The sequence below is a fragment of the Andrographis paniculata genome, unplaced genomic scaffold (genome assembly GCF_009805555.1).
Source record: "Andrographis paniculata isolate CXL003 unplaced genomic scaffold, ASM980555v1 Contig66END, whole genome shotgun sequence".
Lineage (NCBI taxonomy): Eukaryota > Viridiplantae > Streptophyta > Magnoliopsida > Lamiales > Acanthaceae > Andrographis > Andrographis paniculata.
Genome location: NW_026137602.1, coordinates 2802305 through 2828059, shown reverse-complemented (window position 1 = coordinate 2828059; position 25755 = coordinate 2802305). Strand labels below are relative to the sequence as shown.

Genomic DNA, 25755 nt, shown 5'->3' with positions numbered 1-25755 from the left:
TCTCGTTCATGTGTCCGAGACGAGAATATCATAAATTTACATCATTCTTTATGTTCACAGAACTGAGTCCGTACCGTATGTTATTCATTATGTAGAGAATGTCATCTTTCATCCCTCGAACCGCCACCATGACTCCCTTAGTTACATTCCATGTCCCCCTTTTCTACAATTTTCGTATCGGATCTACTGCTATTCAGCATCTAGAGCCAACTCAAGAATAGTATAATATTATTCATTTTAAGCTGAGTTTGCACATATTTATTTTTTGACTTACTCCAAAAAGTTTCAGACGGATAAAATTAGATATAAGATGTGAGTTCTATTAATCTTCCAATATGAAGCTTGATCTAAACCCAATATTTTTTTATATTATAGTTTTATCATTATAGATTTCAATTTTTTCCTTTTTTTCCCTTTTTTTTTTTTTTTTTGTCCTTTTTAAGTATTAAGATAACATTAGAATAGAGTGTTTAAAAATAAATAAATAAATAAATCGTTATATCCATAGGTGAGGAAGAGAAAAAGAAATTCATCTTCTCCACTATGATGTCGTTATTCTAGCAATAACTTCATCCACCTTGTCATTGTCAAAACAATATGTCCTTTTTTCCTTTATTACATATTCAAACAAATGATTTGCTCTCTTTTTTTAAAATATATATATATATATATTTATAAAATTAATTAATTTTTTGTTTAAATAAAGTATAGATATGATAATATATATCTACTATAAAATAATACTTTTTATTTTTCAATTTTTGTGCTATTATTTTTTATAATGATGTCCCAAAAATTTATATATATATTTTTTTGATTTAGATATGTTTTTCTTATATTATCATATTCTTATATAAAATTATACTCCCTCCCTCCGTAGAGAAGAAATGTCTTGTTGGGAGTTGGCACGGGAATTAAGGAATAATAGTATTTAATTGAAAGTATGTATAAAGTATGATGTAAAAGACTATAATGCCCTTACTTTTTGAAAGATTTTAAAAAATAGATTAGAGTAATAATTAGGGGTAGTTTGAAAAAGTAGGAATAATTTTGTTATAAAGTGGAGACCACAATTACTAAATAAGGAAACAAAACAATCATTTTGGGACGGACGAAAATGGAAAAACAAAACAATTCTTTTGGGACGGAGGGAGTATATTTTATGAAATTAAATGTGATTAAAGTGTATATTTATTTTTTTTAAAATAAATATTTTACGTGAGACGAAAGAAATGTATATATATATATATCAAAATTATACACAGGGCAGTGACGGATCTACATTAGAGCTTGGGGGGTCAACGGACTCTCCAAGCTCTTCCCAATTTTTTTTTAATCAATATTCTACATAAACTTCTATATTATTATTATTTTAATTTATAATGATATATAATATTTTTATTTATAACTTTATTATATAAAAAATAAAATTTTTATCTTAAATATTGTTTACGTTCATTTTTTTCTTCTTCGCAATCACATTATGGTGTTAATAAAAATTGAAAAAGATGACATCAAGTTGGTAGAATGAGTCGACGAGAAAGTTCTTATATTATTTTTTGTACACACAGAGACAACCGAATGTCTGTTTCAAATAAAAAAAAAAAAAACGGGCTCGAAATAGGTTGAAACTAAAAATAAACGGTAAAAAAATGAAACAAATAAACATAACAATTTTGCCCCCGCCCCCCACCCCCGAGCTGCAAAGCTGGTTCTGTCGCTGACACAGGGTGTATTTGTTTGGGGATTTGGATTTTGAGTTGGGATTTGAATAGTAAAAATTTTGAATTTGAATAATTGTATGATGTGATATAAATAGGTGTTGATGTGATGTTTTAAATGTAAAATTAATTTTTAATATAATATAAAAAATGAAAAATAAATGTTTGATTTAATATTTTTTGAAAAAAAAAATATAATGAATAATATATTTAAAATCTAATGCCCGTACAAACACACCCAAATTTAAAAACTATGTCAATAATAAACATAACAAAAACCATAAAAATGAAATAATATAATATTATTTTATGTACATAATTTGCATAATAATAATAACAACCAGGACCAAATATTAAAAGACATATACATATATGTACATATGACATTTAAAGCTCAAAACATTAGGCCCCTCAACTCAAATATTTATTGTGTCAATTGAATTCCTCAATAATATATATATAAATAAATAAATATTACAATAATCCAAGAAATGGGACATTCAAGTAGGGCCTATGTGCTACCATGTGTTGGTGCTTCTTCATACAAACTATTCAATCATAGAACACATCAATGAGATGCACATTTAATTATTTTTATAAATTCAATATATATATATACAAATATATACATATTTTTTATTTGATATTTTTTAAGTGAAATAATTTTTCGAAAAACATCGTCAAAGCCCGATTGAAGCATCTTGTACGCATACGATCATACATACGGTTACATCGATTAAATGTGCCATTGTTCCTCGTCGGGAATATATCGATTGGATTGCCCCATTATTTGTACTAAAAAAAAGAAATCGATCTCTTCGAACTTCTTTGTGCTAATATATTTCAATGTCCAATTAGTTATAATTAAGGATCTTGCGACAAATATACTGAATATATTCTATTTATGTAGTAAGAATTGCATAGTAAAAATAAAATAAAATAAAATAAAAACTAAAAGCATATTTATTTACATGTATTTTCATTTTTTTTATTAAAAAAAATATTATTTTTCGCTAAAAATACTATGTCAAACATTTATTTTCACTTTTAAAAAAAATTAAATTTTAAATAACTCAAAATATCACAATAAAGATAAAAGGAAAAAGAAATCTAGTAAATTATTATTATTATTATTAAGTTAAATTGTACAAAATTCACATGTGATTTTACGAAATTGCGCTAAATCCCTTATACTTTTAAAACTGCGTCAAAGTTTTTCGTAGTTTTATAAACTCCGCATCTAACCTCGTCGGCGGTCCTTATTTAACGGTATTTAACCTAAATGCGCCCAAACTGAGATTAAATTTTAGAATTTTAATTTCTAAACCCCTAAAATTACAAATATATTTATTTTTCTTATATTTAGCCTAAAAAACAGTAAAAATATATTCTTAAAACCTGAGAAAAATTATTATTTTTGAGTATATTTATTATTTTTTGAGGTTAAATATAAAAAATATATTTTTTTTTTAAATTTTAGGGGTTTGGAAATTCAGATTTTAAAATTTATTCGCAGTTTCGGCGCATTTAGATCAAATACCGTTAAATAAAGATCGTCTAGATGGTTAAACGCCGAGTTTATAAAACCACGAGTGAATTTAACACAGTTTTAGAAGAATAAGAATTTGACGCAATTTCATGAAATTACATGTAAATTTTGTACAATTTAACTTTTTTACTCCCTCCGTCCCAGATACCGTGTCTGCTACACCGTAGACACGGATGTAATTAGTAGATAATTAAGAATGTATTAGTGAAAATAATTATCCTATAATATAAATAATTATAAATTAATATTAAGATAACTAATTAATTTAATTAAAATTTATAAAAAATAAAATTAAAAAATTTATAATGAGATTAAAGTGTGTAATCATTTTCCAAAAAAAAAATAACATGGTATATAAAACGGAAAGAAACGGCAATATGGACATAGTATCTTGGGACGGAAGGAGTATTATTTAAGGGGTTGGGTAGGGTACCCTTTGGGCTTAGGTTGGACCAGCAATGACAGAAATAGGCATGATGATGAAGAGTTGCAGAGATTAGGTTTGTTATTTAAAGTTGAAGAAAAATAAAATAAAAGTAAAAATAAAAATAAAAATAAGGACCACTGGCATTAAAATGAAACAGACAAACCATCAACATGTCCTAACCAATCTTTCACCTCATATGCATATTTAATACTCCTCCATACAAATCCCCTATCGATTTGATTTATGACACAATATTTAGTATTATACTCCCTCCGTTCTAAATAAAATCCGCGCATTATTTTAAATACGAGAATTTAGGTAAAGTATAATTAATAAATAATTAAAAAGTGTATTAATAAAAATAATTATAAATTAATATTAAGATAATTAAATAGTTTAATTAAGATTAAAAAAATTAAATTTTAAATTTTAAAATATGATTAAAATGTATAATCAATTTTCTAAAATATGAAAGGACAAATTATACAGGGCAAACGAAAATAGAAAATAGAGACAAATTATGCGGCACGAAAAGAGTAATTTTTAATTGATTAATAATATTGAATTGCAATATTATTTTTATATGATTGATATTATTAGTAGTTTAAAAATAAAATTTAATATATAATTTTAAAAAATAGCATATATGTTTATATATATTTTTTTTTGTCTTAGATAATTTGAGTCAATTACTGTAAATATAAAAATTTATGTAAAGTATAATTAGTATATAATTAAAAAGTGTACTAGTAAAAATATTTATAATATAATAAAAATAATTATAGATTAAAATTAAGATAAATAAATCATTTAATTAATATTAAAAAAATTATAAATTATAATATTTAAAATATAATTAAAGTGTATAGTTATATTTTCAAAGAAAAAAAAGAACAAATTATATAGAATAGACGAAAATAGAAAATATGGATAAATTATGTTAGACGAATAGAGTATTTTAAAAATTGTATCTCAATAAAATATATTCCCTACATCTCATATCTATCTATTTATTTACTTTTTGCACATATTAGTATTATATTGATATATAGTAGAAATAAAAATAAAAAGACTAAACTAACCTTATTAATATTGTATAATACGAATGTAATGACAATTGTGTAATATATTGTAAATTGGAGGGTATTTTTAATGTTATGTAGACAGTACAATTACTAAAAAATGAAATTGATAGACAATTAAGCAACGGATCAAAATAAAAAAATAAATAGATTATTAAGGAACAAAAGGAGTATAATATAGTGTTTTGGTTACGGTGTTGATTGGGCCAGATCAATATTATTATGTTGATCTGACCCATTCGACACATATTTAGAAAAAATAATAATAAAAAAAGAGTAGAACATATAAATATCATATGTAATACTCCCACATATCATTTTCATATTGCCGTTTTTGTTCATCTCACATTCCATGTCACTTTCCTTTTTTGGAAAATAATTACACACTTTAATATCATTTTAAACTTTTTAGTTTATTTTCTTTTAATTTTAATTAAATTAATTAGTTACTTAATTTTCATTTATAATTATTTATATTATAGGATAATTACTTTCAAGTAATACATTCTTACTTATCTACTAATTACACCTCTCCTAAAATACTGTGTCTACAGTATAGCAGACACGATATGTGGGACGGAGGAAGTAGATATTTTGATAGTACATTATATAATTACATGTAGCATATATTGATTTGACTCAATCGGCACATATTTATATATATATATAAAATACACACATTAATATAATATATAACACATGTTTTAATAGCATATTATATAATTACACGTAACACAATATATTATAATTTTAACACAATAAGTAGATTGTACAGTACAACGCAATATATAACACACACAACAAATGCTGATATAATATATAGCATAACATATTATATATTTCCATGTAATACAATATATATCTCACATAACACATATTTTTATATAATACACAATATGTTATCTACTCCTTCCGTCCCATAACAAAGTATTTATTTTTCCATTTTAGTCTGTACTATAACAAAGTATCAATTTCTTTTTTTTTAAAAAAAAAGTAATTGTACTATTTACCTAACATTACAAATACTCTTACAACTTACAATATATTACACAAATGTCATTACCTTTCTATCACACAATACTAATTATGTTATTTTAGTCGTTTCAACTTTATTCTACTACATCCCAATATAATAATAATATTTCTAAAACTCCGTGCAAAAAGCAAACGGATACATAGTTATGGGACGGAGGGAGTAATTTGTAATAAAATATTAATTGCTTCAAATTAGTGTGTTAACTTAGTCATATGTTATATGTCTTGTGATAAAATATTAGGTATCTCATATTAATATGCTAACTCGATCAAATTAGTAGAACCGGCAATGGTTCGATTCGTGTCGGGTTGAATATTTTAAACGAGTTAAATTATTCAACTCTAACCCAGCTTGTTTATTATCGTGTCGGGTTCATGTTAACCCGTTTATTATCGTGTCGGGTTCGAGTTGACTCGTGTTGACCCGTATATATAATTAAGTCTAATTTCTTGATTCAAATTAAATAATTTTTTATTTTGTTGTCATGTTATGTTAGTTTTTATTGGTTCGAACGTAAATTAGGTTGAATTATTTAAATTTGAACTTAATTTAAATTAATTTATGAAAAAATTATTAAATTATGATTATTATATATATAATAAATATATTAATCAATATTAATATATTATAATCGGATTGTCGCGTCGGGTTCTTGTCAACCCATATACATAATTTGGTTGAAATCTTTGACCCAAATCCAATTATTTCGTATCAGGTTGTCGTGTCGGGTCAGTTTTTGCCGACTCTACAAATTAGTATGAATTTAAGTTTATGGTCAAATCTACTGTATGCAATAATATAATGTACCGTTAAAACATATATTCTATATTATATTGTATTATTTTATTTTTTTTATAAATATATACTGATTTGATCAAATCAATATGTATTATATACAATTATATAATTTATTATAATATATATTATATTAATGTGTATTATTTTCTTTATAAATATATGTTACATTAAGTAAAATCATTATAGTATTAATTTGAACAAAAAAACATATATTAATATAATGTAAATCTCGAGTAAACTTCCTTACCGTACTAATTCAACAACTCTTTTCGGTAGTATTTATTTGAATATATGTGCATGTTTTTTGTATGTTATTATTTTTATTTAAATTATTACTTATAAAAAATTGTTTCCAATCTTTTTTATTATATAATTTTGTTATTTTTCAATTAAAGTATACTTTCAATATAAAACACCATTAAATTATTATTTCATATAAAAAATAACAAAAATTAAAATCCATAAGATTTAAAAAAAAAAAAAAAAAAAAAAGGAACACACCCTTATTTTAGCGTATTGAAAATTCTCCACTTATGGCTACATTTATTCCCTTATTGTAATGTGTATTATTTTATTATTTATTTATTTAATATTTCTACTTAATGCATTATTTTGGATTTTTATAATAAATTAAAAAATATTTTATTGATTAGTAAAAATTTGTAAGATAATTTTAATATTTGTCTTTTGTACTTTATATATAAATTAATTGTACGTATAATAATATAATTTTAATTTATATAAAAATTAAAAATAATTTATTATTAATATATAATTAATTTTATTATAATAGAAAATTAATACTTTTGAATTATGTTAGGGTGTGTTTATTTGGGGGATTGGATTTAATTTCTACTATTTATTCTATTTTTTTTCCCCAAAAATATCAAATCAAACACCTATTTTTCATTTTTTATATTATACTAAGAATCAATTTTACATTCAAAACATCGCATCAACACCTATTTATATCACATCATACGACTATTCAAATTCAAAACTTTTAGTATTCAAATCTCAATTCAAAATCCTAACCCCCAGACAAACACACCCTTAATATATATATATATACTTTAGGTTGAGAGTATCTAATATTTATTTTTCAATCAAAATATAATATCCAATAATTATTTTACTTTAATGTAAATAATAATAACTCAAATGGGGAAAAAATAAGGTAAATAACCGTGAATTTATGGACTATGTGCCATGTGGTTTTTCAAATATATTAATCCTTTTTTTTTTCATAAAAATCACATTAAATATTATTTAAACATAAATTTTAAATGAAATATTCTTAAAGCAAATTCAAAGAACCACACAATTTTAATTAACCATGTCCCTGGAGCACAAAAATCAATATCCGATCTAATACTACCTTCGTCCGGCTTTAAGGATCTCATTTATTTTTTGCGTATTAATATTTGAATATTAATTATTATATCAAAATGTAATACAAATTAAGAAAAAATTGCAAAAATATTTTCATTAGTGTCTTATAATACTAATAAGAGGACTTTTTTAAAAAAAATTATGCAAATATACAGATTTTTTAATGTTAAATACAATAACGCAAAAAGTAAATGTGACCGTACGGATGGAGTATTAAAAATTTAATACTCTCTCTGTCCCGGCTACCGTATCCTATTTACTATAGACACGAAAATTTAAGATAAATATAATTAGTAAATAATTAAGAATGTATTAATGAAAATAATTATACCGTATAATAAAAATAATTTTAGATTAAAATTAACATAACTAATTAGTCTAATTAAAATTACAAAATCATAGTAATAAAAAAAATTAAATTAAATTAAAATGTATAATTTAAAAAAAAAAAAAAAACAAAAGTGGCAAAGGTAGTAAGTGAACCAGAGTTTATATATATATGATTTTATATATTCAGTGTTCAACAATATTTATCCACAAGTTACATACTCCCTCTTGACCTTTTATGTTATATTATTGTCAGGTGGCAACAAAATTTAAAAAATAATAATATTTTAATATAAAAATTAATAAATAAAAAACAACGTAAAATATTATAAAAATTTAATAAATTGTAAAAGTAAAAATAATAAATTGACTATTATTTGTTAAAATAGAATTAACTAAATTATAGACAATTTTTATCCGTTATCACTTTCCGTAACACAACATACAATTTTTTTATCATAAAACAAAAATGTCAAAACATTTTACATAGCTACACTAACTAATAATATACTGCTTTCTCCGTCCCACTTTTCATGTCCATCTTTCCATTTACATTCATCCGTCCCACTTATTTTGTCTCTTTTATTTTAATTATACTAATCGATTATCTTAATCTTAATTTATAATTATTTTTATTATATAATAATTATTTTCACTATACATTTTAAATTATTTACTAATTATACCTCTTGTAAATTCCAGTGTCGAAAAGAGTATATAAATTCAACAAAAAAAAAAAAAATGATATAGTTATCCGAAGTATTATCCCTCCTTCCCCCTAAATCAAAATTTCAATTATTTCATAGACAAATTATTCCAAGTCTTTTCTTCCTATGACAAGAAAACCTCCGAAAACTTGGCTTCGAATGGACAAGAGGACATCAAATTTTTAGAGCTCACAATCACAAGTTCATCGTCTATCGAACCAGTTTGGTCATTCTGCACCAAATTATTCTAAGTTGAACATAAGAGAGAAAGAGAGAGAGTAGAACATCAACATGTGCAGTGTAATTATAAGAACAAACCAACCAACTTTGTGCCACAAAAAGAAACATACACACACACACAGAGCAACTACACTAATATTATTAGAGTATTATTTCTGGCCCCAACTTGTTCTCTCTCAGACATACACTCCCAACATGTCTCATCACCCAATATATAACACACAATGTAAGAAAATAGGGATAGAAACATAAATTTAATCACTTTCAATGACCGCCGGGACACCATCCAACCCCCGCCAACAGGTGAAAGTGGTTTATTATTATTTAGGATGGAAAACAATAATAATAACAATAATACATTCAATGCCAATAGCCCAAACACAAGTAGACAATCAAAGTATGGAGCATAAATGAATCTTGCTAAGGCGCGGAAGAAGCCCGGCAAGGGTGTGACAAAAAAAGAGTTATCGATGAACTGAGAGTGTAGTAAGCACAGGCAGCAGAGCAGAGCAGCACATGTTTCCAAAAGAAGAAAACAATTTGGATAACTTAACTCTATTTATACAGTGGCAGAATGTCCTTATTTTCGAGGGGGCCATGAAAACATGTGCAACGCAGCAGAGAGAGCGACGCACCTGCTTTTAAATGAGGTTTATGGTGAAGCAGACGTAAGGATGAGCATCTGCCTCGCCTGCGAACCCGCCCACCCCTCCTTCGTCCTCAGTTTTCCAGTATGTGCTGCACCAACATAAACAGAAACTCATGAGGGATTCCGGGACTATACAAAGATGTGACCTACAATTTTTTAAACTTGCAAAGATCTGTAGACTTGTCTTTATATATATAATGTTAAAAATCAAGGGTTCGTAAGTTGGATTTAAGATCACATGACTTGCTAAATCAAATAGGAGTCTAAGTCGCAAAAAGGTCGAGCAGCATTCAATAACTTTATTGAAAGAATGATACACAAGCTTAACACGACGAATCAAATAGATCAGAAGCAACGGAATATTGTACCTGTTTGAATTTCCAGAAAGTCCCTCGAGAATGGATCGAACTTTCTTCTCACTTTTCACAGACGGTGACATTACAGTAGACTGAAAAGAGAACAAGTTTACACAATACCTCAGAAAACAAGTACTGTTGTGAATTGCAATCAAGGTGAAAATTCTCAACGGTAAGCAAGCAGACATATTTGAGGTATACCAGAAACGATGGTGGCAAACCATATCGCAGAATGCTTTCACTAAAGACACGAACAGCACAGAAATGCATCCAGGAGCTGAAAACCTGTATGAAAATAAAGGTCAATGCAGCTACAAATATATTCCAATTTATAGATGCAAAAGCCTATCCTTACTCTAACAATGATTTCCTTATCGATGAAATTTCTGTGTTTTTTCTAATTGTTTTTTGTTGAGGGTGAGAGGTTACTGATATAGGAACTTCATTGCAGTGCAGAACTGCACCGTGATTCAAGGATGATAACAAAATACTAAGCGTCCATGGAGAAAATTGTTGAAGGAAAACAGTGATTGGCTTATTGAATAAGTGATGCAAGAGAATCGATGCAAGGTGCTATAGGAATGATTGATCACACCCGAAATTGCAAATAAAATTGATCTTTACTAATTTATATGAAATGATCAAGTCATTATTATCAAAGTATAATAGTAATAGATGAACAAATCCAGATTAGATACTACCCGAGGAGCTAAAAAAATAAACTCCAACTGAAATATGAGTACTATGTGAACTTACAATCCTCCATTTGTATTTAAGATCCTAAAATGTCTTTTGTACATATATATGCACATCAACCAACTACAATCTATGGTCAAACTAATCGACATCTGTAATATTACCCTAAATTGATAACACATCCATCATTGGAGAAACGGCAATACAAAATATTAGAAAAGGCCAAAAAGGCCCTCCTTGCAAGAAATGCAATAGTTAACCAAGTAACTTTTATACCACCAAGGACATGTCATATGTTACACAACAATGGTCTCTATCTCCACGATATGCCACCCCTCAAGAAAAATAAAAAGAACAGAAATGTAATGAATACATGGGGCGAATTGTGCCTAATAAACTACTACTGATTCCTAAGCAGCCGTTTTCAATACTGATCGGGATTTAGGTAGGTGTCATGTAATGTGGCAAATCTATTCTTATATATAGGGAAAAGGTTTCTCATGAATTCCATAAAGGACAACATTTCCTTTGCTATTAGATTTTTAATTGCAGAGGCTTCAGCTATACTGACAAAGATTAGTCAAACATGGAGCACCTATGCGTGATTTCTGTACAACTTTTGTTAAGACCTTAGGGGCTGTACATATAGTAATATCACAAGTTAAATTTATTTGAAGTTTATTAACTAACCTCATGGGAATAAAGTTAGAAACTCAGATAAATATAAAGGTAAAAAGTGAGACCTCTCCGTAACTGGTGTAGCACCATTGCAGAAGAGAACTTCTGAATGTTTCCTGGTCTTGATTCAACTTGTCGAGTTCCTGCTTCCGGCTCTCTTGAGTTTCTGGATTGTATTCAAAATCACGAATCTAATACCACAGAACAATGGCGTATATTGTCAGATACTCTGCTAACATGCATTGTTCTAATTACAAAAAAAAAAAAAAAAGAGAGAGAGAGAGAGACAGAGTGAGAGAGAGTGAGAGACAGACACACAGAGAGACAAAAAAACAAACTGAATATGTAATGGGATGATCCACTCACTTGGAAACCTCTCTCTCGTGCCTTAGTTCTAAAATTGTCGGCATCACGATTGAATAATGTTACAGTATAAAGTGCATATTCATTATCCTCATGCAGTTTCTTGGATGATCTCGGGACCTGAAACAATTGATCAACAAATCAAAGGTGAACACACTAATCCAAAGAATATACAAAGCGTTTACATGCAGTATACCACATTTCAATGTTTACCGAGAAGTAAAAGTGATCCAACTTTTATAGATAAATAAGCCCAAATACACAAACAAGTAGTAAATGGAGTGCTTACCACGTATGCAGTCAAAGTCTCATAGCTTGATAGCCAATCTTTCTGAGAATATTTTGAGACAACAGCGAGGAGGGTTGTCAAGTGTTCTGAGCTAACAACATCTTGTGGTTTCACCAAACTGGAAAGATCACGAACAGCTAAACTGCAATGAAAATTCACTTGAATCAATTCAAAGTCAAACAGTATTTTACGAAGTGTGTGGGGGGGGGGGTTTTGTAGATTTTTCACTATTCATAAATTTTTTACCAGAAAAATCAAAACAAATACTTATTTTTCATTTTTGATATTACATTAAAAATCAATTTTACATTCAAAAACATCACATCAACACCTATTTATATCACATCAAAAAAACTATTCAAATTTAAAATTTTACTATTCAAAACCCAAACTAAATATTCAAACCCCTCAACAAACACGCCCATTGAATAATGAGTAAAAAGATACACACATATGAGCTGTTTTCCGTATTTATAGATGTATATAAGATTATATAATGATAAGTAACAATCAAGCTTTAGAAACATATTAACTTGATTGATTGTGTTACACACAGCTGTCAAACATTGGAAGAAAATAAAGATTGCATGCAAACTCTCAAAAGAGTACTCAGAAACACATGAATAAAAATACACCTTAGAAACACATGCCAATCCTAAAAATTTTGTTGGTAACAACAAATAGGCTTCCAGAAGACAAGGTCTGGGCGTTTACCCCTGATTTAGCAGGGCACCTGCCTAAAAATAATTTCAGTATACATCACACAGCTCCGACATATGAATGGAAGCAACTATGTAGGCCCACCCACCAGTCAGACACTTAATGAAGTGGGAAAGGGATTGATAGTTGCATTTCACAACTCATTCAAATTATGGTTTAAACTTAACAAGTTGTAATGCACTTTTGGAATGTATAATACCACATCAATCTTTATCTATTAACTTATCCTAAAGCAAGTATAATTCACCCTAATAATAAATCACATACCTTCCAGCCTGTTTTCTATTAATGGCATTAAGTTGGCTGCGCACATTGTTATACTCAGCAACGCGGACCTGTGAAAGAAAATCCAGACAGCAGAAATATGCTCAGCAGCTGAGGAAGTGATTTAGCACATGACACAAGCATGAAAGCTATGCATTGATTCTAGAGGCTCGTCTCCAGGATTATTTGAAATTCAGACCAAGTAAAAGTCAAGAAGAAAGTAACCAGCACAAACACAGCGATACAGAGTAACCCAAAAAAAAAAAAAAAAAAAAAAAAAAAAAAAGTATTTACTGACAAATTATGTTGTAAAACATGCATGGAGAAACATGATTCAACTTGTCAGTTACTAAACTCAGAACTTAACATCCACTCAAGAACATTTGCATCAAAAGAGGAGCTGTTTTCTTAAGCATTTCCTACTTTTAGCTATATATATATATATATATATATTATAACGGGAAACCTGCAGCCGCTATCCTTCGGGTGCGCTCTGGGCAATCCCGGCCGAACCTAATAGCTTGCAAATTAGGCCCAATAAGACAAGTCACACTAGGCGAACCATGTGTCATAAGCAAGACTTGGAGGTGTCGAGGTTTGAACCAATTCTTTTGCTCTTTTTCCCCTTTTTTCCTGTTCATTACCCACACTCCCCGATAAAAATTTATTATTTTCTCTCACAAAACATCGTATCAAACTACTATTTAAACCCAAAACACAAACACACACACACACACACACAAACCAAGGACAAGATTTTACTAGGCAGAAAACGTCAACTATTCTAGTTATTCCTTCTCTGATTGGGAATATGACAGATGATGCGTATTCTAATAGCTTAAACTTTTAGATGAGACGGTCATTTATATCATCTAACAAAGTGCACACCATAATGCACACCAAGCTATTAAACCACATTGCACCAACAATATGTTCCTTCCCCCATATAGATAGGCAAATTCCAGCTAACTCAAAGTGAGGACCCAAGGAGAAACTACCCACATTGAACCATGCAAGCACACACCACCACCCCTTCAATATATTTACTTGACACAAATGAACTTACCCTCTTAACAATCCCTACTAGCCTCTATGGCTCCTAGCTCCTCCACCTCAAACACGTCAAATTGAGCCTTTAACTTGGTGCCAAAAAATATTGAAGAAACACTGATTGAGGATGGATCTCAAACAAACTGATACCATGAACTCATTAAGCAAGAAATTCAAATAAATGTAGATTGAAGGAACGAACCAGAATTTCCACTAGAATCACCAACCAATGATAGAGAAGGATCTATCAATCACAACAAAGATTCAAAAGTATTCCCACCATTCCTCACACAATACATGTTTGCACTGCCCTAAGATCATTCTGTAGGCATAACTTTATGCAACACACCATTTATTAAACACAAGAAACTGTCAATGCAATCTGTTCAAGCAGTTCTTACCAACCATTCTTCTTTAGCTTACTTGGTTTCCTGTCTCACTTGGTTTTTCGTTGTTCATTTCTTCCACCAATCTTCATTACACCATAAATCCCTAATCCTTTGTTGAAAATCGATCACTTAAACTTTCCAACCCACATTTCTCCACAGAATTTGGCATCCCATTCCCATTGAGGCTCTAATGCTATTTATTTGGGATAGTCAATGCCAAAAAGTCAAAAAATTATGTACCCAATTATACAGAAAAACAAGAAAGGGCTAGGTAAAATAACAAAACAATATCGACAACTAAAACAAAAGAACAAACAAAAAAGCAACAAAGAATACTCGTGCCTCACTGTCTTTCCTCATCTAAAAATGAGGCCTCTTCATTTACTCCATAAGAATTTTATTACTATTTTTATTATTTACACTTTCTTTTAGACGTTAAATATTAAGTTAAAGTTTTGGACTGCTCATCCTAGGCAACAAAAGAAAAAACCCTCTTTTCAGGATAATGGACATTCAGGACCACCAAATGACCATCGTTTGTTGTTTTCTCCCTGTTGTGCGTCCAAACAGGTTACTATGTGGCTGTGCATCATTTAGCTGGTGTATCTCATGGTGAACTTGTTTCAAAGCCACTTTAAACACTTTCAAGCTGTACGCGGTCTTCTAAAAGCCTTTCAAGTCCAAAACACTGTCTAAACTGTGGCTCACTACACATAACACAATAACATATTTATTATAGTTAACAAAAAGCACTTGGGGTGAAATAAATCTATTGTATATAAAAAACCTCAAATTCTACTTCCCAAATTTACAATGCTTGTAGAACTCCAAGTCTCCAATGCATATATAACAAAAATGAACCATTTTATGTGGTATCTTCATCCACTTCTTGCTTTAATCGCCTAAACCATATACCATAAGTGAATACTATCAACATATGATATCTGAATGATACAACAATAGTATATTAACAAGTAATAGTGTAGCGTTATATCACATAAAACTCCAAATCCAATTCATTCAAGTGATCATCAAGCTCCTCTAGACACCATTATCGAAATCACCGTAATAGATGAGATCAAATTCCCCTTCATGCCAAGCAAATAAAATACCTTCATAATCATCCTACCGTCATCATTGTGCATAAGATTTTTGCACCAATGGAACCCCCACAATCCCATGAGGGAGTTTTTTTTTTCCAATCAACACTTCCTCACAATCAACTGCGACAAATATAATCAACCAATCCTCAATTAAACTAGAGTGGTACACATCCAAAGTTAAGGAACCATTATCCATTGCTCTCTTCCTACTAACAATCAATATTCACTTGCCCAGCCTTCTTATAGTAGTAATAGGTTAATTTTGATTTCCGACTTTCAACTTAGATTGATAGTTCTGGTCCCTGGCGCCGCCTTAGTCAAATTTGGTTACCTCAACCATTACCCCTCATCTTTATCCCCAAAATGAACCGCAAGATCGTAATTCTCCTCGGACAATCAGTATGGTTTAACATCATTGAATAATTGTGTTTATCGTTACCATAGAATAATATCTCCTCATGCTGCTTCAACAAAGGTAGGAGAGAGACCAACAACAGAATCACCTTATTCTTGAACTACTTACCACCAGTATCATCTAATAGATTTATGTTAACTGAAGCCATCATATTATAAGTAATCCAAATAACAGTTTTGAAATTACAAATAGAAACAACTAAAAAGTTATTATGCTCTTGCTGAATGTTCTCTCACCTAAATTTCCATTAAGAGTCGGATATAATAAAATCAAAAGATATATTTATTGAATTGTAAGTAGCAAAGGATATTTGATCTGACTTGTTAAGGAATAATCTCAACTGAAAATATCAAACCTTTCATTCATATTGTCTATAAAACAAAGCAACAAGTATTGTGTATCTTAGTTGATAAAAATTGATCTAGTGTTAGACCCAGAGCTCATCTTGCAGGTCGTATCTAGTTATCCAAAACAACGTATCTATCCAACCTACGCAGCACCAAAATAACTTATACAGCTTCATGTTGTAGCACAAAATTTTACAATTCAAACATATGATTCTCAGATGCACAATCGAAAGGATAGTATCATCTTTAAATACCATAATGAACAGATATTAACACAAAGTTACCTTGAGATCATCCTCAATCTTAGAAATTTGTACATGAATTCCATCAACGATCTCCCTTAGTGGTGACATTGTCGGATATTTTGCCTCATCCCACACAAACCTACAATATTATAGATCACTTACCAAATCTATATTCTCATACACAAAAAATTTAATCAGACAACGAACAAAGGGGAAACTCAAGAGCTGCAACTAATTACCTAGTGAGATAAGAATCGACAGGAACCCCATCTACAGTAAGAGAGCTAGTGACTACTCCCGAGACCCTCTCCAATTCTTCGATCTGCCGTCGAATTTTGTGCGACACACCTTCAATAAAGCTATTAGCCTGCAACAACCACAAAGTATAAATTGAAAATACTCGGATCCAAAGTAAATAGGCAATTAACAAAATCAGACGAAAATTCTGAACTAACTCGCCTTCAATAGGTCGTCGCTAAGAGCCAATAGCGAATCTAGGGTTCCCACTCGCAGATTCGGAATGTTGAACTGAATAATCCAGAAAAAAATCAAACAACAATCCCGATCGATTCTCAGATATATGAATAATTAAATAGCAGATCTTCCATGTACAACGAAGGGCATGATTCCATAAATGTGCGCATCGCATCGACTTACTCTGTATAGAGCTGTGTCGAAGGCCTGTTTGGAGATGGATTCCTGGAGACGACTCCAGAGGGAGGAGGCGGAGGAGCCTTCGCCGACGGGGAGAGACGCCACCCAATACCGAGTCGCCATTATTGCTGGTTCCGGATGCGGATTGGATCAAATTGCCAGGCGGGTTGCAGAATCTGGGAAAGGAATCGTGAAAATTGCTGGGCTAAATTAATGGCGTCCTCGACCCTACTGCGTGTTCTTGATCAGTTGTTTTCTCCTTTCGTTCTTTTCACTTCCACTCCCGGTTTGGCAGTTGAGATTTGCATTTTGATCCCTGGTTTTGTTATAAATTACAAATTATTGATTGGATTCTTTTGTTTTATATTTTTTTTATCGGAAATAAATTATTGATTGGGGGGTAAGGTTGGATGGCCTTGAAAAATATTGACTTATACTAAGGGTGTGTTTGTTTGGGGAATTGGATTTTCAATTCACTATTCTTCCCATTTTTTTTTCTCCAAAAACATCAAATCAAACATCTATTTTTTATTTTTTATATTATACTAAAAATCAATTTTACATTCAAAATATCACATCAACGGCCTATTTATATCACATCATACAACTATTCAAATTCAAATTTTTTACTATTCAAATCCCAACTCAAAATCCAAATCCCCAAACAAACAAGCCCTTAAAAGAATATTTATTATTTTTATTTGTATTGATTTTAATTTTTGCTCAAAAACAATAATTTTTTAACTTAAATTTTTTTTCAGAAATATCTTTAAAAAAATAGAAGTAGTTTTTAATTAGAATTAATATTTTATCCCTAATAAAAATTATTATTAAATAAATTTAAATTTAAAAGATATAATTGAAATATTAAATTTTAACTATAAATTTTAATTATATAATAAATAATTTAATATTTTTAAATATTTTTTTTAACTAAATTGTAGAGTTAATTATATTTTTATAAATAGAATTTAATAAATATATTGAACTTAGGCTAGATAAATTATAATTTTAAATAAACTTCAAAAAATTAATAAAATACTATTAGCATGTCTTATTTGGATTTTAGGATTGGTTTGTTTTGTCCAAAAAAATATATATATTTTTTTTAAAAAAAAATAATATATTACCTACATTCTTACATACAATTTTCTATATTTTATATAAAAATTTATTCCTTCAAACTATTTTAAAAAATAAAAACTCTTAATAATATAAAAGTAATTTTAATTTTATTATATTTAAACAGTTTTTTTTTATTTTTTTTTTATAGAAAACTGCTTTTATAAAATTCATCCAAACATAAAATCTAGTTGTTTTTTACTTTTGTTTTTGCTTATATTTTTGGCTTATACTTATTTTTTTAAGTCAATTCAATCGGTTTTGAACCACTTGTTTAGATAGTCTGTTTGTTTCGTTTTGAACCGGTAGTTTCGGTTCAAACTAAAGTTACCGTTGAACCCAAATCGAAGTTGTCTTCTCCTCTACATAGTTTGGTTTCGGTTCATATAATCTCCCAATCATATGAAGTAGTTTTTGTTCTAATTGGCAATCTATCATTTTTTTTCTTTTAAAGAAAATGTAATACTCAGACGAGAATTTAGGTAAAGTATGATTAGTAAATAATTAAAAAATATATTAGTAAAAATAATTATTATATAGTAAAAATAATTATAAATTAAGATTAAAATAACTAAATAATTTATTTAAGATTAAAAAATTATAAAATTTAAAATTTAAAATGTAATTAAAGTGTATAATTATATTTAAAAAAATAAATGAAAAATTAGGTGGGATTGATAAAAATAAAAATAAGGACTAATTATGTCGGACAGAGAGAGTAATAAGTAAGAATTTTACTATCATCTTGGCTGAGCAATTTTATAAATAAATGAGAAGAGACAAGTATTTATATTTAAATCCTATAATAAAAAGTACTTCATCCGTCTCAAAAGTATAATCTTATTGTGTTGGACACGGAATTTAAATAATATTGATATTATATCGATAATTGGTAAAAAATAATGATAAATTATTTTTTTGCCATTGTGAGTTTATTAGTATAAAAAGTACAATTGTATAATAATAATAAAAAAATAGGAATAATTTTACAGTGATATTCACTTTTTTTTTCAGTTATTAAAAATATCTTTCATTTTTTAGTAAAAATATATCACTTTTTTCTATTTTTTACTATAAAAGAAGGTTTTTTTTAAAAAAAAAAAAAAAAAAAAAAAAAGACACTCGTGTCTACCATAATTTTAGATGAGAAGTAGTATTAATTTCTTTTCTTTTTCATAAAATTATAAAATAAAAAAATAAAGAAAGAAAATGTAAATATCAATTAATTACTGTTTTTTCAGAACCTACCTTCTAGCCGTGCAGGTATTGTCCCATAAACTGAGTTCGGTGCACAAATGAAACCAAATAGTAGCATAACAGTAAAAAATTTCCAACCTTGTCAATCGAAACACGCCGTAACTTACACATTTTTACTTTGATATTCTCGTCCCAGAAAATATGGGACTATTACTGTAAATACGAGAATTTAGGTAAAATATAATTAGTAAATAATTAAGAAGTATATTAGTAAAAATAATTATAAATGAAGATTAAGATAAGTAAATAGTTTAATTAAAATTAAGAAAATTATAAAATTTAAAATGCGATTAAAATTCATAATTATATTTCCAAATGACAAGTTATGTGGGACGGACAAAAATAGAAAATAGTAACAAATTTAGTTGGACGGAGGGAAGGAGTATTATGGTACAATTCTTCTTTGAGCTATTTTAATTGAAAATCAATGAACCATATGTCTAGTTAAGAATATTAAAATAATTAAATCATCCATTCAATTTGAAAATATGAATTCTTATTGAAAAATTAGTATTCCAAATACTTTAGAAAATCTTTCAATTTCATATATATTTATGATAGACAAAATTTAGAAACATCAAAAGAATTTAAACTCATGACTTCAGAGTCACATGTTCACCCACAGTAATAATATTGTTTGATATTGTTATATGTATCACATGTCAAATATTATTTGTATGATTTCAATTTTATATATACTCAGAAAAAATTTAAATATAAAAGATGTCAATCTGGACACTGACAATCTTTTAGATTTTCTTTCAGAAAAAATTGTTAATCTGAACTATGACATTCTTTTAAATTTACTTTTCACCGACAATCTTTTAAAAAAAGTTAAAATATAACAAAATATCAATCTGGAGAATGTTAATCTGGACACTGACAATCTTTTAAATTTATTTTTCACTGACAATCTTTTAGATTTTATTTCAGAAAACGTTAAAATATAACATAATGTCAATGTGGACATTGATAATCTTTTAAATTTACTTTTCACTGACAATCTTTTAGATTTTATTTCAGAAAAAGTTAAAATATAACAGAATGTTAATCTGGACACTGACAATCTTTTATATTTATTTTTCACTGACGATTCTTTTAGATTTTCTTTCAGAAAAAGTTAAAATATAACAGAATGTCAATGAAACTGACAATCTTTTAAATTTACTTTTCACTGATAATCTTTTAGATTTTCTTTAAAAAAAAATTAAAATATAACAGAATGTCAATCTAGACACTGACAATCTTTTATATTTACTTTTCATTGACAATTTTTTAGAAAAAGTTAAAATATAATATAATGTTAATCTGGATACTGACAATTTTTTAGATTTATTTTTCACTGACAATCTTTTAGATTTTCTTTCATAAAAAGTTAAAATATAACAGAATGTCAATGTGGACATTAACAATCTTTTAAATTTACTTTTCACTGACAATCTTTTAGATTTTTCTTTCAAAAAAAAGTTAAAATATAACAGAATGTTAATTTGGAGACTGACAATCTTTTAAATTTACTTTTCACTAACAATCTTTTAGATTTTCTTTAAGAAGAAGTTAAAATATAACATAATGTTAATTTTGACATTGACAATCTTTTAGATTTACTTTTCACTTACAATCTTTTAGATTTTTTTCAGAAAAAGTTAAAATATAATATAATATTAATCTGGACACTGACAATCTTTTGGATTTACTTTTCACTAACAATCTTTTAGATTTTCTTTTAGAAAAATTAAAATATAACAGAATGTCAATGTGGACACCGACAATCTTTTAGATTTACTTTTCACTGACAATCTTTTAGATTTGTTTTCAGAAAAAGTTAAAATATAACATAATGTTAATATGGACACTGACAATCTTTTAGATTTACTGACAATCTTTTAGATTTTTTTTTAGAAAAAAGTTAAAATATAATAGAATGTTAATATCGACACTGATAATCTTTTCGATTTACTTTTCGCTAACAACTTTTTAGATTTTTTTTTCAGAAAAATTAAAATATAACAGAATGTCAATCTGGACACTAATCATTTTTTAAATTTACTTTTTAGTTTCAACTGTAATTAAAAACATTAAATATGATTTTTTTTTTTTATAATAAAAGTCAATGATCTATTTATTTAGGATGTATCTGTTTTGTAAATTTTGAAGGATTTTTACAATTACTTCAAATTTTTTATTTTAAAAAGACTAAATTAATTAATTATTTTTTTTTAACGTTATACTAAAAATTAATTTATATATCAATATTTATTTATATCATATTAAAAAAAATTTCAAATTTAAAATTTTACCATTAAAAAAATCAGATTCGACATTCAAACTTTAATTTTTTTTTTATTTTCTTAAAAAAAAAAAACTATGTATATATAAATATATTTAGTTTGCTAATTAGGAAAGCGAACGTCCTGTAAAAATACTAAAATTCAAAAAACGCTGAAGATTTCACCCGATTCATAAGTCGCTGAGATCGGAAAATGCGATTTTAGGTTATTTCAATTTGTCGTGATTCGAAAACGTGGCTTTTAGTTTTTGCCAAAAGAACCTCCTCGAACGGAAAAAGCACCTTTCTCGGAACTCCCTCCACTGCGGCCAGCAATTCACTGCTCTTCCGATCTCCGATTGTAATCTCCATTATTGTTCCTTGTTTTGTTGTTGATTTAATGCAGGAAAATTGCGAGTAATTACTGGCGTTTGAGCGGGGAGGGGGAGGGGGGTTGTAGTTTGGGGATTGTCGGAAATGCAGGACGGCGGAGGAGGGGAATGCGCCGGAGATGCGAACGCCGGGCCGGCGAAGCGGATGCGGCGGCCCAGCGTGAGGCTGCACCAGCCGTATTACGAGAATCCGGGGCACCGGAAGCTACAGCGTCAGTGGAAAGCGATGAAGAAGGATGCGGCGGAGGGGGGGAAGAAGGGGCGGGCGGCGGTTAGGACGGCGCAATCGAAGAGGAAGAAGAACGAGGGGGCGAGTGAGAGCAGCAAGGGCGAAATGGCGGAGGGTTTGAATTCCGACGACGACGTGGCGATTGGTAATTGGAAGAGTTTCAATGCGGCGAATCGGGATAGGGATTTCAAAAGGAAGAGGGTGAGGCCGTCGTCGAAGCCTCGAGGGAACGACGAGGATGCGGAAATCGGGAGGATTCCGGCGTCCAGCGACGGCGGTAGCGCGGCGGATGGTGTACGGAAAGAAGGGGGGGACGAAATTTTGGGGGCTAATGGGATCGATAGCAATTTAATAGTCGAAAATTCTGAACCATCTAGCCCTCGTTGCTCCTTCGGCAATGGCGGCACCGGAGATCGGAAAAATGATGGTAATGATGTAGGGATGAATTGGAGATCAATGAAGCAGTGCAAATTGATGATGAATTGTAGGAATTCGAATGAGATGAGGATTAGGAATGGGGTGAGTGATGAGGATAGGGATGGGGTTAGGGTTTGGTTGAATCAATTGGGGTTAGGGAAGTATTTCCCTTTGTTTAAAGTTCATGAGGTGGACGCCGAGGTTCTGCCATTCTTGACGCTCGAAGATCTTAAGGATATGGGGGTTAGTGCAGTAGGGTCCCGGAGGAAAATGTATGCTTCGATTGAGAAGCTTGGGAAGGGATTTGAGTGAGCTTTTAGGTGGATAATTTGAATGTAGGGAGGAATAATCGTTGTAGCGGAGGTTAATTTGGTAGAATTGGCGATTTTGGTGGGCTTAGGTGATTGGTGCTAGGAATTATGGTATCTATGGTTTGGTGTTTGTTAGAGAATGTTAATAACACACCTTTTGAAGCTGTTCTAGGATGACTAGTTTATAATGGTCTTTTGTTCTTGATGAATATCTATCTCTGTCGAACTTTGCTTAGTTTGTGCCTTTTTTGTTGGATTATATTTGCTTTTGTGTGACTATTTGATGTTTAATTTAGATTTTGAAGCTGCTTAGATATGTTTGCCGTTTGGTGAACTTGATATATTGCTTTTGTGTGACTATTTGACGTTTAATTTAGATTTTGAAGTTGCTCAGATAAAATTTTCATTTGATGAACTTGGCATATTGCTTTTGTGTGACTATTTGACGTTTAATTTAGATTTTGAAGTTGCTTAGATAAATTTTTCATTTGGTGAACTTGATATATTGCTTTTGTGCGACTATTTTGAAGCTGCTTAGATAAGTTTTCGGTTTGGTGAACTTGATAGATTGCTTTTGTGTGACTATTTGACGTTTAATTTAGATTTTGATGCTGCTTAGATAATTTTCCGTTTGGTGAACTTGGCATATTGCTTATGTGTGACTATTTGACGTTTAATTTAGATTTTGAAGCTACGTAGATAAATTTTTTGTTTGGTGAACTTGACGTTGCAGGCAACACATTTTAGATACCATGGTATCGTTTAAGTTATGGTGGCGAGATTGAATTCTTGGTTGAAGTGTTGTGACAGAAGATTTGATCGAGCTAGCGGCTGTTTTGTTTTCGTTTTAGTATTAAGAACTAAATGATCGAGTTGTAGGTTTGCATCTTGTCATTGGCTTTACTTTCTTGTTTGCACTATGATTGCTCGATGTCTGAGATTTGTTAACTTAGTCAGGGCTTTCTTTTATTGTCGGATAAATGTGGTTAAGTTCTTGTTCTTGAAGATAGACTTAGGGGATCGAATTCGAGGCTTGGATATTATTCGATTGGTTTGCAGTAGAGTGAGGCATGTTGTATGACATGGTTGTTCTATAGATCATTGAAACTTTCGATACTCTCGGGATGGTTACTATGTGCTGATTGGTGTTGATTTGTCTCGGACAACATCTGTCTGTGTGTTTATATTTATAACATGCGATGTATGCGACTATGTCATATGTTGTCAGATCGTGTATTTATATTATGTTTCGAATGTGTTGTCAGTATTGTGCTGAATTTTAGCTTTGTGTTAGAATTTTATATTTCATGTTTGAATGTAATACTACTATATGAATGAATATATATGTTTGTTGTTTGTGTGGTTTTTGTCATTTTTGTTGTACTTGGGCCTGTATTGAAATAATTATAGGCCCACGAGTTGATATGAGGAGGTTTTGGATTTTAGCTGAGAAAACAATGGTTTGGTTTGTACTCCCTGTTCATTTTTTTTTTTTTTTAAATATTTATTTTATTATTTTTTAAAAAAAATTATTTATTCCCTTCAATCCACCAGAATTGAACTCATTTAAGGTGATATGTTTAATTAATTCATAATAATTAGTTATGATATTATTATATTATTTTTTGTATAATTAATAATATTTATAGTTTTAAAGTAAATTTAATATATATATGATTAAAAAAATTAAAATATATGTTTAAATATTTAAAAATTATATAGCAATTAAAAAAGGGTTTTGAGTGGGTTATATTTTGATTTAATAACTTTTACTAAAAATAGAAAGATGTCAATTGTTACGGGACATATAAAAATAAAAATTATGTCAATTGTAGTGGAACGGAGGGAGTATATTTTAATTTTATGTTAAATTTTTAAATTTATAATTTTTTCAATTTTAATTAAATTAATTATTTATTTTAGTATTAATGTATAATTATTTTCATTATACTATAACTATTTTTATTAATATATTTTTAATTATTTATTAATTATATATTTCTTAAATTTTCGTATTTACGCGGAGATTGCATTTTTACCGAGGGAATAAATCAAAAAGTATGTAATACATGAATAAATAAATATTTTTTTAAAAAAATAAAATTACTACATTATTTAAAGTGTAATTTTCTACCTGCAAGACCTTCACCGTGTCAATTTCATATGATACCCACTAAATATCACCTTTTTCACTTTCCGCCCCATACTTTCCGATACTCAGCAGCAGCCACTCGCAGACGGCTTTTTATTCAGGAGCATTT

At 29.0% G+C, this 25755-nt stretch overlaps 2 protein-coding genes across 2 annotated transcripts; one reads left to right on the top strand and one right to left on the bottom strand.

The window, feature by feature from the left end:
* Positions 1–9412: 9412 nt before the first annotated feature.
* LOC127263073 (V-type proton ATPase subunit C) lies at positions 9413–17779 on the bottom strand. The gene is made up of 11 exons (XM_051292013.1): positions 17501–17779; positions 17303–17371; positions 17083–17210; positions 16883–16982; positions 13298–13365; positions 12311–12452; positions 12025–12141; positions 11724–11849; positions 10486–10569; positions 10297–10376; positions 9413–10017 (listed from the first exon to the last, which is right to left on the bottom strand). The coding sequence occupies exons 1-11, from the start codon at positions 17618–17620 to the stop codon at positions 9921–9923; spliced, it is 1131 nt and encodes a 376-aa protein (XP_051147970.1). The 5' UTR covers positions 17621–17779; the 3' UTR covers positions 9413–9920.
* Positions 17780–22622: 4843 nt separating this feature from the next.
* On the top strand, positions 22623–23495 carry LOC127262896 (uncharacterized). Its single transcript, XM_051291761.1, has one exon. It carries the CDS (start codon positions 22623–22625, stop codon positions 23493–23495), a length of 873 nt encoding a protein of 290 aa, XP_051147718.1.
* The last annotated feature ends 2260 nt before the right edge of the window (positions 23496–25755 follow it).